Source organism: Spermophilus citellus, assembly GCF_964194105.1.
Source record: "Spermophilus citellus genome assembly, chromosome: 2".
Classification (NCBI taxonomy): Eukaryota; Metazoa; Chordata; class Mammalia; order Rodentia; family Sciuridae; genus Spermophilus; species Spermophilus citellus.
In genome coordinates, this window is record NC_138183.1 from 78256657 (window position 1) to 78273882 (window position 17226).

The 17226-nt window shown below is 41.8% G+C and overlaps 1 protein-coding gene across 3 annotated transcripts in view; it reads left to right on the forward strand.

Annotated features, from left to right (window-relative positions):
- PCSK5 (proprotein convertase subtilisin/kexin type 5) overlaps positions 1-17226 on the forward strand; it is a 450277-nt gene that overhangs the window by 416987 nt on the left and 16064 nt on the right. For all 3 annotated transcript variants that reach the window (XM_081278894.1, XM_081278895.1, XM_081278896.1), the window contains 5 exons: positions 4590-4807; positions 6256-6492; positions 8209-8439; positions 10941-11115; positions 16786-17003. In XM_081278894.1, the coding sequence (XP_081135020.1) occupies positions 4590-4807; positions 6256-6492; positions 8209-8439; positions 10941-11115; positions 16786-17003 (1079 nt within the window). The remainder of the gene's footprint in view (positions 1-4589; positions 4808-6255; positions 6493-8208; positions 8440-10940; positions 11116-16785; positions 17004-17226) is intronic.

The window sequence follows — 17226 nt, forward strand, 5'->3', positions numbered from 1 at the left end:
GATATATTCATTATAATTTGTCCAAGTCCATAGAATGCACAACACGAGTGAACCTTGACATAGACTGTGGACCCTGGGTGATAGATACTGAATGTCAGTGCAGGTTGACCAATAGTGTCATGAGCATGTCCCTGGTAGAAGATGTTGATAATGGAGGATGCTGTGCATGTGTGGAGCAGAGATCATGTGCAAATCTCTGTAACTTCCTCTCAACTTTGCTATGAATCTACAACTGTTCTAAAAAATAAAATTTAAAAAAGAAAGAAAGAAAACCTGTGATATTCCCAACAGTTCTTGAGATTCACTTTTTTTTGAGAGAGAGAGAGAATTTTTTAATATTTATTTTTCAGTTTTCGGTGGACACAACATCTTTATTTTATTTTTATGTGGTGCTGAGGATCGAGCCCAGCGCCCCACGCATGCCAGGCGAGCACATTACCACTTGAGCCACATCCTCAACCCTTGATATTCACTTTTAAAATTATTTTTAGTTGTAAATGGACACAATATCTTTATTTTTATTTATTTTTTTAATATGGTGCTGAGGATTGAACTCAGTGCCTCACATTTGCTAGGCAAGTGCTCTACCACTGAGCCACAAACCCAGTCCAATTATTCTTCATTTAATAATGATCTTCGATAGATTTCTTTTCCCTTGTTCCTTGAGTCCATGTCTTTGATTTCAGCATTTCATCCAGCATTTCTGAATCTCATAAGAAGAGTTGGAAGGTTTCTTCATGCTGCATCTCTTCAGTTTCTTTATTAGAATTGCTCTTCTTTAATGTCTAGGTGTTCTTCAGTATCTGCAGAGGATTGGTTCCTCCCCCACAGATACCAAAATCTTCAGTTGCTCAAGTTCCTGATGTAAAATGACCTAGTATTTGCATATAACCTGTGCACATCCCCCAGTATAATTCAAATCATCTCTAGATTACAGATAATACCTAATCTCAATGCAAACACCATGTAAACAGTTATTATACTGCATTGTGTAGGGAACAATGACAAAGAAAAACATCTGTGTGTTTTATAGTAAGTCTAACTATATAGTACATGATCCACTGTTGGTTGAATTTTCAGATGCAAAACCTGCCTCTATAAATAGTCAACTAGTCAGGCATGGTGGTGCACGCCTGTAATTCCAGCAACTTGGGAGGCTGAGGCAGGAGGATCACAAATTTAAGGCCAGCCTCAATAACTTAGCAAGACCCTGTCTCAAAATGAAAACAAAACAAACAAACAAAAAAAAAAAAAAAACTGAAGGGCTGGGGATACAGCTCTGTGGTACAGCACCTCTGGGTTAAATCCCTAGTACCATTTAAAAAAAAAAAAAAAAAAAAGAAGAAGAAGAAGAAGCATAAACAGTCAACTACATTTCCTGGAGGTCTTGGCCTGGACTAGTATTGAAAATTCCCTGGAAGTTGGTTTGACATCACATGGCCCAAAGCCTTCATGTTCTGCATACACAGTTCATACTTCTGGTGTGGCCCATCCCACATTGAATCACCTAACAATGACACTCCTTGAGATTAGTTGCAGAGAAAGTCTAGTGCTTTTGTGACCCCAAATTCCTTATTATACATATGGAAACAATTAATATGTCAAATGTTCATTCAGGTAAAAGATGTGATATCTGGAGGCTGAGGCAAGAAGTTCTCAGGTTCAAAGCCAGCCTCAGCAATTTGGTGAGGTCCTAAGCAGCTCAGCAAGACCCTGTCTCTAAATAAAAAATATTTTTTTAAAAGGGCAGGGAATATGGTTCAGTGGTTAAGCATCCCCAAGTTCAATCCCCAATACCAAAAGAAAGAAAGAAAAAGCTGTGATATCTGGGGCTGGGGATGTGGCTCAAGCGGTAGTGCGCTCGCCTGGCATGCGTGCGGCCTGGGTTCGATCCTCAGCACCACATACCAACAAAGATGTTGTGTCCACCGAGAACTAAAAAATAAATATTAAAAATTCTCTCTCTCTCTCTCTCTCTCTCCTCTCTCTCTCTCTTTAAAAAAAAAAAGCTGTGATATCTGAAAATGCATTAAATTTCTTGAACTTCAAATTTTTCAAATCTAAACTCTCAGATATCATATAATGCATTTCTATCTATCATGTTGTATTGTTTTGTTTTTGTTTTTGTTTTATGAGGTGGTGACTCAGGGGTGCTTTACCCCTGAGCTATATCCCCAGCCCTTTTTATAATTTTTGAGACAGGATCTTGATAAATTGCCCAGACTGGCCTCAAACTTGCAATCTTCTGCGTTAGTCTCCCAAGTAGCTGGGACTATGCTACCATGCCCAGCTGTTAAATTTATTTTTAAGAGAGACTTGGTCTCTCTTAAACAATGACTTGCTGGTCATTGTTTTCCATCATATTTTTTTAAAAAAAGCTAAAAATACTAATATGTAAAGAAGCCTGATCTTAGCTTCCTTTTGGATATTATTTAGTTCCTCCTCTTCTACCGGCTTCCTTCTCTCATTTTTCTTTTTTAAAATCACATTTAATATGGCTTTCATTCATTCCCATCTTATTTCTTCCCAACACACAGAATGCAATTTTGTTTACTGAATGAATACAAAAAGTGACTGAGAACAATTCAATGTATCTGAGTTGATTAATTTAAAAATCAAGTGCCAGGCACAGTGGTGCAGGCCTATAATCCCAGTGGCTCAGGAGATGGAGGCAGAAGGATTCAAAGCCAGCCTCAGCAATTTAGCGAGGCCCTAAGCAACTTAGTGAGACCCTGTCTCTAAATAAAAAGGCAAAAAAGGGCTGGGGGTGTGGCTTAGTGGTTAAGTGCCCCTGAATTCAATTCCTGGTACCCGACCCCCCAAAAAAAGTAAAAATGCCATATAGGAGGGAGTCCTTCCATGGCATCAGGATTAAAGAAGACTCTGGTGGATTGAGTTGTTGTCTGCATTTCTTTACCTCTTATACATCCCCCCACCACCATACCTATAACTTTGCAGTTAACTCCCACTAGAGGCAGAATGGACTTCACTCCCCTGCCCAGGGCTTTGGCCTGGTATATGTGATTTGCTTTGGCCTATACTATTAGCAGAAGAGAGATAGAGGCTCACATTGTGCCTGTCCTCTTGTGCTTCTATCTTAGCTATGAGAAGAGCATGCCCCAGTGGTACCCAGGAGAATGCAGGGATGTGGAGACATGGCCAAGAGTACAGCTGGGAGCCCTGCCCACCTGGACCTGCTACCCCCATATAGTGACAACAAATGATTGCTGCTCTAGGCCAAGGAGTTTTTTGTTTGTTTGTTTGTTTGTTGGTACTAGGGATTGAACCCAGGAGTGCTTAAGCATGGAGCCACATCCCTGTCAGTCCTTTTTTTGTATTTTATTGAGAGGCAGGATCTCACTGACTTGCTAAATGCCTCACTAAATTGCTGAGGCTGGCTTTGAACTCTCGATCCTCCTGCCTGGGCCTCCCAAGTCACTGGGATTACAGGCGAGCACCACCTGGCCTGGCTAGCTGAGGAGTTTTGAGTTGAGGCAAATTATTCCCCAGCACTATCACAGCCCTACCTAGTCCCAGGATAATTATGGGAGATAGTTGAAATAGGTATCTATCGTTCCGTTTTCTCCCAGCTGGTTTATTATTATCCTCTTCCACAAGTTCTAGCTTTTCTTTTCCAAGAAACATTATCTGTGTTTCTCTTTTTTCCCAAAGCCATTTGAGAGGGTTGGGGTTTCATATTTGCCATGTTCACTCACCAGTGAGTGATTTCGATAATGTGATAGGTGAGTCATTCAGAGACACTCTACATGCAGACATCAGATCCACCTGGAAGGAAGTCAGCTGCGAAAAGACTGCAATAACACGTACTGAAAATATATTTAGTGTCGTGTGTGAGTGTTCTATGCACGCCTTTGAAAGAAACCGTCGGAGGTCAGCTGAGAGTGTCAAAAGAAAAAAGGATTCCAATTTTATAGGGCTTTAACCTTTATTGAGCTTTCTGAAAATATTTTTTTAAATTTATTAAATGTTTAAAAGAAGGTCAAATTGAATAAAGTCATTTTCTACTGTAAAGTAAGTCTCTAGGCAAAAAAAAAAAAAGAAAGAAAAAAGAAAAAGTAATGATAATCAGGGGATAAAGCAGGAAATCAGAAGATGGCTAAATTATGTACAAACAACCATTGTACATAAACAAACCAAATTCATAAAGATCAGATTTATCCTTTTCCTTTGATTTTTCTACGGTTTCTTTTCACATTTCCTTATGGATTCATTTTTTCTTCCTTCCTCCCTTCCCTCCTTCCTTCCTTCATTTTATTTGTTTGTTTGTTTGTTTATATATACCAGGGATCGAACCCAGGGATGTTTAACCACTGAGCTGTATCTCTGGCCCTTTTTAATTTTGAGATAGGGTCTTGCTAAGTTGCTTAGGGCCTTGCTAAATTGCTGAGTCTGGCTTTGAACTTGAGATCCTCCTGCCTTAGCCTCCCAAGCTGCTGGGATTACTGGCATGAGTGGCCACCACACCCGGCTGCCTCTTCTGTTTTAGACCACATCCTTGGCCATCCAGTGTGAGTCATCTGTAGCTGGTCAACTTCTCCAGCTAGCTGCCCTCTTCCTCCCTTCCACAGGGGCTTTTATGCAGAAGACAGCATATGTGAGCGCTGCAGCTCTCCTTGCCAAACATGTGTGGGAAATGCCACCCACTGTCATTCTTGTGAAGGAGGCCTTGTCCTGGACCAGGGAGTGTGCCTGAAAGCCTGTCCTGAGAGGCACGTGGCTGTGGAAGGAGTGTGCGAGCACTGCCCAGAGATGTGTCAGGAGTGCATCCATGAGAAAACATGCAAAGGTACCTGGCTACATCCCAAAGGCAGGGCATGGCCCCAATTAGTCCTCTCGGCTCGGAGCCACTACCTGTAGGCAGTTGGGGGCAGGGAAGGGTGTCAAAGAGAATTGTGAGAACCAGTCTCTCTGCCTTTACCAACATTTATCTATTTCCAGACCCATTGTTGAGGAAATTGAGGATTCTGCAAATTAAGACAAACAGCATTTCTCACACTCACACATAATGGGTACACAGTGCTAAGCACTATCCCATGCTAGCAAAACAGATAAGAACCAAAAGACCCCACTGTTTTTGTTGCTGTTGTTGCTGTTGCTGCTGTTGTTGCAATGGGATTTGATTGTGGAGCCCTACAGCTAAGCTACATCACCAGCTCTTTTTTTTTTTTTTATTTTTATTTGAGACAGGATCTCATTAAGTTGCCCAGGCTGGTCTCAAACTTGAGATCCTCCTGCCTCAGCCTCCCACCTAACTGTGATTACAAGCATGCTCTACCATGCTTGGCTGTCCCTACTCTTTTAGCACAGAATCTTACCAGAGACTGATTATTAACAAAGTACAGAGATAGTTAGGGAAATACAATTATTATAAAAAAAAAAAAAACAAGAAAGAAGACTGAGAATAGCACTCTGGCTATGAACAGTTTTTTTTTGTTGTTGTTTGTTTGTTTTTCTTTTTCCTGCAGTATTATCTCCTGAGAAACACTATCCAATTTCCTCTCCAAAATACCACAGACTCAACTTGCCTGGCGCGGCCCAATCCAGAGGATTCTCTTGGTGTGGCCTAAAGTGTTCTCCAGTCTTCCTCCCCAAATAGGAAAAGGAACACAAATAAAATTAACCCATAATGCATTCTTCATACTGATTAACCAGCTACTCATAGATCTACTCTGTTAATGAATGAAAAATTAACTAATCCAACAATCCCCAAACTGCCTTCTGTATTGAATAGAGTGTGAGATACTTGGTACAATTTTTATCCATTTATTGTTTATGTATTTTTCAGTCTGGAGGTTGAACCAGGGCCTCATACATGCTAGGCAAGATCACCGAGCTACAAACCCAGCCTTTGGTGCAATTTTAAATATCTGTTATTGTTTTCTGGATTTTTCAAACAATACCTCCTGCGTCCCAGTCGTCACTGTTTGCCACAGCACTGTGGGTTTTTTGTTTTTGGTGTTTTTTTTTTTTTTTTTTTTTTTTTTTTTTTGCATCTCAAAGGGTCATTCCCACATATAAATCCAGGATTATCTAATCAGGCTACCATGTGCAGCCTCCCCCACCCAAGGCAGGGCTTGTTAGACACTGAGCATATACTCTTCAGGTGGGGATAGGGCAAATGTATACTCAGATCAAATAAACCAAAGTGGTGAGAAATGGGCTAGCCCAATGCAAAAGCAGTGAATTCCTTTCTCTAATCCCTGAGGATAACTTACTCCCTCCTCCTTCCCCCAGAGTGCATGCCTGGCTTCTTCCTGCACAAGGACATGTGCCATCAGTCCTGTCCCCAGCACTTCTACCAGGACTTGCACCAGTGTATCCCCTGCCATGAAGATTGTCTGGAGTGTAGTGGCCCCAAGGAGGATGATTGTGAGCTCTGTGCTGACATTTTTACGGTCCTCTACCATGGGCTGTGTTTGAATGAGTGTCCATCAGGAACTTACTATGAAGAAAAGACTAAGGATTGCAGAGGTAAAGATTTCCAGGATGCATGGCCCAGCACAGCATCCCAGGGATCCTAAAGAGATGGTTTCTGCCCAGACAAAACAGGCTCTGGAGTTTGCATAATCCCCATCCCAGAGTTTAGTCCCCCCCCCCTTAACCTTCCCATTCAAAAAAGCCTCTTTTGAATCTGTTCTCATTAAATTTTTAAAAATGAGTAATTCATAGGTTTTGATCATGTCAACTTCATTAGTTACAAATCACGAAAACCCTCACCCAAATGGTGGATATGAACTGCCAATCAAAAAGGATTCTCATGTGAAGATTTCCAATAGAGATGAGGAGCCTTCAAAAGTCACCCTAAATGGAAAATTTTCCTTGAAATTTTAAGCCATCATAGAAGTTCATAGCATGAGTAAACCATGTTGCAGAATTCTCTCCATGCCTTTTGCCCCTCTTCATGGTTTGCCTTCTGGCTGCTCCCCTCCTTCCATCCTTACCCAAACCCCCATCCCATCTCCCACTCAGCACTCCAGTTCCTACAAGTTCAAGAAAGGATCTGCTATTATTTGTATCTCCTTACATTTTAATGGAACGTGGGTAATTTGCCTCATTAATTGTCAGGGAACGGAAAAATAAAGTATCCAGTGCTAGAGAAATTCTCGAGGGAGAGAAGTGTTTCCCAAAGTCCCAGGATGACTGCCCACACCTTTCGTGAGGCACTGGGACAGAATAAGCAAGAGCTCTTGTTAGGAGCCACCATTCAGCTCCTGAGCCTATCCTTTCCCAGTCGAGTGACTCAGCATCTCCAGCTACAGTTTCCTGGTACAGATGAAAGGAGGTGATAATAATAACAGTGATAATAACACAGATCTATTCACCTAGGAAGTGCTTGTCAGAGATTGCTTTGTGCTGGCGCTCTTCTGGGCCTGGAAAACAATACAGATAGGATCCCTGTCCTCAGGGAGCTCACATTCTATTGGGAAGACAGACACCGAAGAAGATAATTCAAGCAAAAGAAATAATAATGATAAGATAGGAAAGGGGGATAGGAAGATGGGCAAGGTGGAATTGAAACTTGAAAGAAACTGACCTGGGAAATATCACTGAAAGACAGAGGGAACATATATGTCATATGCATATGAATACATATGCATATGTCTGAGAAAAGAAAATTCTAGGCAGAGGGAATGACAGCTCCTAAAACCTGGAAGTGAGAGTTAATTGTTCTCATTTTGTTTGGCTCACTGAGTGCCCGTTATATGACAGGCCCTCTCATGGGCACTCAGTAAATTAATGAAAGGATATGACAGAGACCTTTTTTTGTCAGTGGGTAATTATAATTTTATCCCAACAATAGCCATCTAAGTAGTAAACTAAATGTACTGTGAGAGGTGAGCAGTAGAGGGTATGATGGTTGGAAAGGCCACATGCCACTGTGTGACCACACTGCTCAGGAATTGCTTGCCATTATTTGGCTGTAATTGGGGTAATCGTGTAGACCTTACTGATATTTCTGCATTGGCCATTGCAGGAAGGAGCTCTCTGGATATTTCAGAGAAAGCCTTTATTTTTTTCCTCTCATTTTGCAACAAGAATGCTCCACCCTAGAGCCTAAGGTCTATGGCCAATTCATGACCCTATACTTTAGGCACAAAACCCCAGAAGTCTCTAGAAGAAAGGAATTTATTCCCTAGAGGAGTACGCTGGCTTTCTCTCAGTATCTGCTTCCCCACATGCCCACAGATTGCCACGAGTCCTGCCACACCTGCTCGTCTTATAGCTTCTGCACAAGCTGCCAGGAAGGCCTGAGGTTGAACAGCCATGGGGCCTGTGTGGCTCACAAGGAATGTGCCCCCATCGAGTACTGGGATGAGACAGCGCACAGGTGCAAGCCCTGTCACCATAAATGCTTCCACTGCACAGGACCCGCAGAGGACCAGTGTCGCACCTGCAGGGGGGACAACCTTCTTCTCAGTGAGTGACTTCCCTCCACTCCAAGAGGCCTTTTTCTCTCCCTCTGGGAAACTACCTGGCACCATGCTGGGTGCCCAGTGGACATTGGCTTCTTTCTAATTTTTTTTTTAACTTTTGTTTGGGAAATTTTCAAACCTACAGAAAAGATACAAGACTGAGAATAGTACAAAGAACATCATACATACGTCTTTTACCCAGTTCACCCACTGCAAATCTTTTCCCCCTTTGCTTTATTATTTTCTCTCCTCCGTGTGTGTGTGTGTGTGTGTGTGTGTGTGTGTGTAGGGATATATTATCCATACACACTTTTTCTGAACCATTTGGAGGGTAAGTTACCTACATTGTGGCCCCTATCCTACAAGGACAGTTTTTCATATTTCCTAAGCTTATAGATAACTTTCTTATCTAATCACAGGACAGTTGCCAACTCTAATAAATTTACATTTATACAGTACTTTACTATTTCTATTAAAATTTTTCCAACACCCCTTTATAACAGAACTTGTTCCAGAATCAGGCATTGCATTTCGCTTCCAAGTCGCCTTATCTTCCTTTACTCTGGAATGCTTCCACAGACTGTCTTTGTAGTTTATAATATTGATATTCCAGAAAAATACAGCTCCTATTCCTCCTCTTGAGTTGGTGTGCAGTTTCCCCATGATTAGACTGAGAGGATTCTTTCTCAATCAGAATAGGTGATGTTCTGCCATCTGAGAATCATATCCAGATACATATGATATCCACTTGCCCCTCATCGGTGATGTTAATTAACACTGACCATCTGTCTAGACGTTTATTTTCTCTACTGCATAACTACTATTGATTCCCTTGTAATTAATAAGCAGTCTGTGGAGAGAATGCATTAAGAACATGTAGGCATTCAACTCCTCATCAAAATTTCCCCCTTGATTTATCATCCATTAATAAATCCTGAACAATGTGTGGTGCAATCCCAGGTGGGCTGCCTCCAGATCAGCTCTGAAGGTGATGGCTGGTATGAGGCTGTGTTCTCAGGTTTCCTGGATGCCATGATTAGACTAAATACAAGCCCGGAGGAGCTACACTTAAAGAAGGAGTTGGAATGGCGAGAAGAAAGAGACAAATATGGAGAAGACTAGAAAATGTTGGACTTGTCTTCCCAGTCAGTAGAGTAGACCTGAGAAGAGAGGTACTCGAAGTTCACAGAGATAGGAAGCTTTTCCACTTCTTGCTAAGATGTCACCTTCCAGGGCAGTGTTCTCCTACTAAGACACAGGCACATCTATGCTCAGTACCAATCCCGACCACCTGACCATAGAAGACACTGAAGTCACCAGTCTTTCCAACCCATTCATCTTAGTTCCCGTTACACAAAGCGCAGTAAATTTCTTCCCCAGCCATTGCTTCTTCATGAAAATATCTCATCCAACCAGATCTCCCATATAATCAACCATTTTGACTTTCTTTTCTAAGTACCTCTAATCTGCAGTGCCACTGATGAGTCTGGCAGATGCCTTCACAGACGGTGGTCTTTCCTTTAACTGGGGGTACAGATCAAGCAAGAACTGAGCCTTCAGTACTGGTGCATAACAAAAGAGATGTCCCCAACAGCTGAGGACAGGAGTTGGCCAGGCCTGACCTTCTCACACTTGCCCATCCCACCCCACTCCACACACCACCAGGATCAGGCTATTGTAAACTACGTGGTTATTTGGAGGATGGGGCAGATTGCCTGATGCTGCCCCTGAAGATGGCAATCCTAATCCCCAGATCCTGTAAATAGATTGCCTTCCAAGGTAGAAGGAACTTTGTAGCTGAGATTTAATGAAGGCTCTTGGCATGGGGAAATTCTCCTGTGTTCCCCAGATAGGCCCAGTATAATCACAAAGGCTAGTAGAGAAATGCGGGAGGATCAGAGTTCCTAGTATAAGGCAATTGATGACAGAAGCAGAGGATTAGGAGGAAAGATGCCGCCTTCAAAGATGGAGGAGAAGCCCAGGAGCCCAGGACTACAGGAACTCTCTAGAAAGTGGACAAGCCAAGAAGCTCTTTCTACTCTAGAACCTCTAAAAGGAACTCAGCCCTGAGGATGCAGTTCAGATTACTGGCTCCATAAGAGTAAGATAATACATTTGTGTTGTTTTCAGACATCAAATAGGTGGTAATTTATTACTGCAGCAATAGGATATAGTACAAGTATCTTCTTTAGGGGATTTGGGCTTCCCCTTGTTGACAGTATATACCAGCTGGACAATGAACCATTGTCACATCTATAGTCATTAAAACTGGGGTTTCGGTTCTACCAACCCAGACCACTCTGACCTCTGATTTCTCTGAACCCCTGTAGCCTTTTGGTCAATTCTGTTTCTTGGACATTCATCTTCACTCCAAAGTATCTCCAGCACAGCCTACAGGGTCACTGTCTTTTTCCCCTTGCACTTCCTCTCCCTCTTTCCAGGCAAGAGGAGGTGTGGGAGCCACAATCGGGCTTGATTCCAAACACTCTTCTCCTCCCTTGACAGACACCACCTGTGTGCAAGACTGCCCAGAGGGCTACTACGCCAGGGACAGCCACCTGTGCGCTCCCTGCCACATCTCTTGTAGGACCTGTGATGGGAGTCACAGCACACAGTGCCGCTCCTGCCGACCGGGTTGGTTCCAGTTGGAAAATGAGTGCCTGCTCCAATGCAGAGAAGGGTAAGATGCTCAGCACCTGTGTTCATCTGCTTTTTGTTGCTGTAACCAAAATACCTGACAAAGGAAACTTAGAAGAGGAAAACTGTATTTTGGGTCAAGGTTTTGGTAGGTCAGTCCATTGTTCTGGGCCCAAGGTGAGGCAAAGCATCATGGCAGAAAGGTGTGGAGGAAGAAGGCTGCTCAATTCATGGCAGCCAGGAAGCAAAGACAGAGAGAAGAGAAGGGGCTGCAAGAAGATGAACCCTTGGTCATGCTCCCAGTGACCCATCTCCTCTAGCCACACCTCACTTCACCTCACCTGCCTATAGTTTCTACCCAGTCCATTCAAATAGGTACAGCTCTCAGAACCCAATCACTTCACCTCCATACATTCCTGCACTAATACAGGAGTTTAGGGGAGCACCTCATATCCAAACCATAACAACCCATTTCTTCAGCTAACTCTTCAATCACTCCAGATACAAAACCATTTTGCACATGTGGAAACAAAGACTCTAAACACAAATGAAGTCAGATTAAATTCTCACTACTAGTAAGGAGCAAAGGTGAGCCCACTCACAAGGATGGAAGAGAAACAGGAGACTCAGAGTGACCCAGTGAGAGAATACAAAGGGTCTGATGGTCAAATCAGACTCATGTAAGCTACAGATCTTACCCAATGCCCAGCCTCACTGATAGCACTGCCAAGGCAGAGGCAACAACACCTCCCTTCCTTCAGAGAAGCCCAAGACTGCTAATGGATGTTCTTTTTCTTCAGTTTTAGGATTTGTTCTGATTCAAGTTTAATATGCAGGATCTAAGTTCTGCAAATGAATCATGGATTTTACAAAAGAAACAATTTCCGTTAACATTTACATTTATACCCCATTAATTCTGCAACCTGTCAAACCTCCCATAAATCCACGAATACAGGATTAGTTATCATACGCATCCTAGATACACCTGATGTATCCTTCTGGAAGCATTTCAGAGATAAAGAGTGTGTTTATCAGAAGGCCTGATAACAAGCATAATTGGAAGAGTGTAGCTGGATCACACACACACACACACACACACACACACACACACACACACACGGGCATCCCACTAAAGAGAAAGATTGATTATAGACATGTTGCTCACTGCTTCCCAATCAAGAACCTAGGACATTGAGAATTTCCGGACCCCAATCGAAGGGCTCTATCCTTGGACCTTCCCTAAAGGTTTCACCCAAATTGGCACATCTGTTCTTTTCAGTCATAGCGATCTCTGCTTACTTCGTCTGTTATAGTGCTATATACCACCTTACATTTCTATGTATCTTCTTCCTTCACTCACTCATTTATTAAATACATATTCAATTAGAGCACATTATTTGTTTGAATAATGTGAGTTAAGACAAATTTTGTTCTTTAAGACCTTATTCTTATTCCTGTATGTCTTTCTAAGAAAATTATAAGCTCCTGAGGGGGTCCAGTGGAACCCCTACTGTTATACTACTACAACATTCCATGCAGAATTATAAACATTAGAAGCTCTTGAAAAACACCAGCTGTGTGGGTCAGTGAAGAAGGGACCTTACCAGACAAGAGTGGGGGGGGGGGTACCTACCTGCTTCGCCCTTCCACTTTACCCTAAGAAGGGTGTACAAAGATCTGGATCCCATGTCAAGAACCTCCATCTTTCTCACATGCAGTTTTTTATTACTCTTAAGTACATACACACTAAAAGAGGAGTGTGATCCTGTGATCTAAAGAGAATGCAGACCATGGGATTAAGAAAATGGTTCCACCATGTGTGAAGTTACCCAAGGGAAAGGGGGAGAGGCGTAGGTTTCTGTGGACCTCTTTAATGTGGAAGAATTGGAGAAAAAATATATTTTTTTAAACACAGTATCTGTATTTACTTTTATGTAGTGCTGAAGCTCGAACCCAGTGCCTCACACATGCAAGGCAAGTGCTTCTTTCTCCCAGCCCAAGGAGAAAAATTTTTTAAGAACAGAAATTATTTTTTACTCAGGCACAACCCCCATGATAAGCTCATATCTTAGGAAGCATAACTTGCAATAAATATACTCCAAAGGCAAAGGTATATGAAGGAGCATTAGGTTCCTTCATGAATCAACATTGGTAGACTATCTTCCTACCAGAAAGACAAGCCTGAGTGCTTACTGTTTGGGGGCAGCTATGGTGGGAATTAGGGAAACACAACAGTTCCTTCATTGGGAGACTGTGACTGTGACCGGCAGCAACTGCCCCACAGTCTGAGCAATGAGTGTGTCTCCAAGCAAGAAAGAGTTCAACCCTAAATCCATGATCAGGAGAACCAGAATGCATCTCACAGCCGACTTCCCCTGCAGGAGAAGCTTCAAACACTAATTGGTGACAGGAAAGGTTTCCCCTGACGTGTACATTCAGCACAGCCTACAACCATGATGAGTGTTAACTGGTAGTTTAGATTGAAAAGGAAAAAAGAGAAACGAGGCCACAAAAATAAAAACTGATCTTTTCAGGAGACATACTTGGTTTCAAACCCTTTCCACACCACATTTTATCAAATGAACTACAATAAGGCTTCCACATGAGCCCCCTGGCCCTACATCAGTGACAGAACCAGTAGTTTATTTCACTCAGGTCTTAGCTACCACATTTCAGGAACTTCAGAAAGCTTGGCAGGATTGTCCTTAACGTTTCCTATTGGAGAAAGTCTTTCTTTGGTCTTTTAATTTTTTTGACCTGTTCCTTTTCCTATGAGAGAGATTCTACCCAGGAATTCATATGTGCAAGCTCAGAGTAGGAAATTTCCCCCCAATGCTCTGATCTTTATTTCTCCTGGACTAGGGCTCAAATTTCTCTTTCTGACTCTGCTGGTAGTTGCACAGCTATTGGTGTAGGAATAGTGGTTCTGCAGTCAGCAGGACAGGCTCTTAGATTTAGCCACTTTCTCTCTACCTCCTGCCAACAGTCTTCTGTCCACTTTCTCTTGATATGCTTCTCTTCCTGTTTTCCACCCACATATTCAGCATAGGTCTGGATCTGAGAGCTTTCTGCATGTCTGCTGGTATTGACAGGGTTTCAAGTGATTCCATCCATGGTCTGTGGACTCTGTTTCCCTGGACCTGCAATGAGGCAGAACATTAAGGTAGAAGGGCATAGGATGGAAAGTTCCTTAGTTCATGGTAGCCAGGAAGCAGAGAAAAAAACTGGAATATTGATGAAGTAGCATTCCTTTTGTAAAATCAGTGTTCTGCATCATGATATGAGCCTTGTGCGTTAAATCTCTTTGTTTTGGAAAGGCAGGTATATGATTCTCTGTGACTCAATACAATAATGATTCTGATGTTTAGCCTTACAGAGGGTTCTCTAAGTGTCATGTTTCTGTCTGTGTTTATGCATAAGATTGTCCCCAAGGCTCTGAGGATCAAGAGATTTCACAATCCCCTCATCTTAAACCACTGTTAAGATGAGTATTTAAGATAAGTCTTCATCTTAAGCAGTGATGTTGGAGTCTTCTTTCAATATGAGCCAGCACACTCCCCATTGCCTTTCTTTTTAGCATAACTCTTTGATAAATTTTAAAACCTATTTAGAATTGATCAGTCTTCCCTCACCATGGTTCCTCTTGATGCTTCTCATCTCTATAATAGATGAGAAGAGAGTTTACTAAGCATTTCCACTCACAATGTATCTTTACATTATGATTTTATTTTACAATGGTCTCATGAGGTTGGTATTAGTCTATTCAGTTTTGTTTTTGTTGTTGTTTTGTTTTATTTTTGCAGAGTTAGGGATCAAACCTAGGGCATCATGCATGCTAGGCAAATGTACTACCAATGAACTACATCCCTAGCCTTTCCTTAATTTCTCCATTTTACAGATTAGGAAACCAAGGCTCAAGAAGTTAAATGACTTGCCCATACTACAGTGATACATGCATAGCAATGTTAGTAGTGGTGCAATTCACAATAGCCAAATTATGGAACCAGCCTAGATGTCCATCAGTGGATTAATGGAAAAAGAAAATATGCTAAATATACACAATTGTATTTTATTACCATAAAGAAGAACAAAATATTATCATTTGTAGGAAAATGGATGAAACTGGAGAAAATCAGGCTAAGAGTAAAAAGCCAGACTCTAAAACTCAAGGATCACATGCATTCTCCCATATGTGGAAGCTAGAGAGAAAAAGGAAAGAAAAGAAACCTTGTGAAAATTGAAGAGAGACCACTAGTGGAAAGGGGGTTGAGGCAGGAGAAAGGGAGGAAAAGAGGAGATGCAGATACAGAGAATGAAGCAAAATAAACTATGCCATGTTCATGTAAGAATATATCAAAATGGATCCCATTATTATTATATCATTATAATGTACCAATAAAAATAAGTTTCAAATTTTAATCTTCAGCCTGGAAAGGTGGCACATACCTGTAATCCCAGTGACTCAAAAGGCTGAGGCAGGAGGACCAAGGGTTTGAGGCCAGCCTCAGCAACTTAGCAAAGCCCTAAGCAGTTTAATGAAACTAAAAAATAAAAAGACTGGGGATGTAGCTCAGAGGTTAAGGGCCCCTGGATTCAATCCCCAGTACCAAATAATAATAATAATAATAATCATCATCATCATCATCATCATCATCATCATCATAATCTCATTTGGAAGCTAGAGAGGAAAAAGAAAAGAAAAGGAGGAGCAGGGATCTCATGAAAAATCAAAGAGAGATCAGTAGAGTAGAAGAAAGGGACCAGGGAGAGGAAAAGGGGAAATAATGGGGAATAAATGATATTATCCAAATTATATTGTTATACTGTGTGCAGTGGTACAAATATATAACAACAAATCATACCATGATGTGCAATTTAATGCACCAATAAAAATAAAGGAAAAAATTAGTCTCCAAAAATCTTTTCAAAGGAGGTTACATCTATTTGGTAAAGGTTAATTTCACTACATGTCACTTTCTATTTCAAGATGCTTTTTAAGTTAAGAAGAACCACTCAGAGGTCCATGTAAAAATGTCTTCCATTCCCCAATCCCATTCAACACAGCTTGAAGCTTGAATCTGGAGCAGTGAATAGAAGAAAAAGACAGAGGTAGCTAACAATTACCGGTGACTGCTGTGTCTTTCCCTAGGTGTTATCCAATATAATCTTCACAACTAGCAAGGGACGGATTGTAATGCCCACTTTACAGATAAGAAAACTGAGAATCATTAAATTTGCTAGTATCATAGAAATGAATTTAATGAGTAAAGAGGCTAAAGTTACCCAGCTTGTAAATGAATCCTGTATGACTCATTGTGTTTTTTCACCACACCCAATTTAGGAGCAAAGATTAGTACAATCAGCCCTTCACATCTGCAGGTTCCACATGGGATCAAAGTTGGAAAATACTTTTTAAAAGAATTGCATCTGTACCAATAGTGTACAGACCTTTTTTCTTGTCATTATTCCCCAAACTATGTAGCATGACAACTATTTATTTAACATTCACACTGCATTACGTACTGTAAGTAATTTAGAGATGATTTAAAGTATAAAGGAGGATATTTGTAGGTTATATCCAAATGCTTTCCTGTTTTATAGAAAGGACTTGAGCCTTCAATGGGTTTTAGTATCTCTGTAGTGGGTCCTGGAACTAACCCCCTGCAGATACCCAGGGACGGCTGTATTCCATCTTCTCTCCCCTTGCTTTCAGATATTATGCAGAAATCTCCACTGGCCAGTGTAAGAGGTGCCACAAGAGCTGCAAAGCATGCCGGGGTCCACAGCCCACAGACTGCCTGTCTTGCGATACCTACTTTTTTCTGCTCGCCTCCAAGGGAGAGTGTTATCGCACCTGCCCAGAGCATTACTATGCAGAAGAAAACACCTGGACCTGTGAGAGATGTCATCCAACTTGCAAAAAATGCAAAGGTGAGAGTGGATCTGTGTTTTTGCACATGCAAGAGGGAAAGTGGAAAGGTTCCCTTTCTGTTTTGTCCCTGTCTCCCTCCTCCCCACCTTTGGCAGTTCCTCTGTTTCCCAGCCTGCTGCCAAGCATCAGCACTCTCTGTTCAGTCAGCCTCTGCATCTCCCGCCTTGCTGCCCCTTCAGATTCCTCATTCTTTCTTTTTTTTTTTTTTTAGTTTTTCGGGGT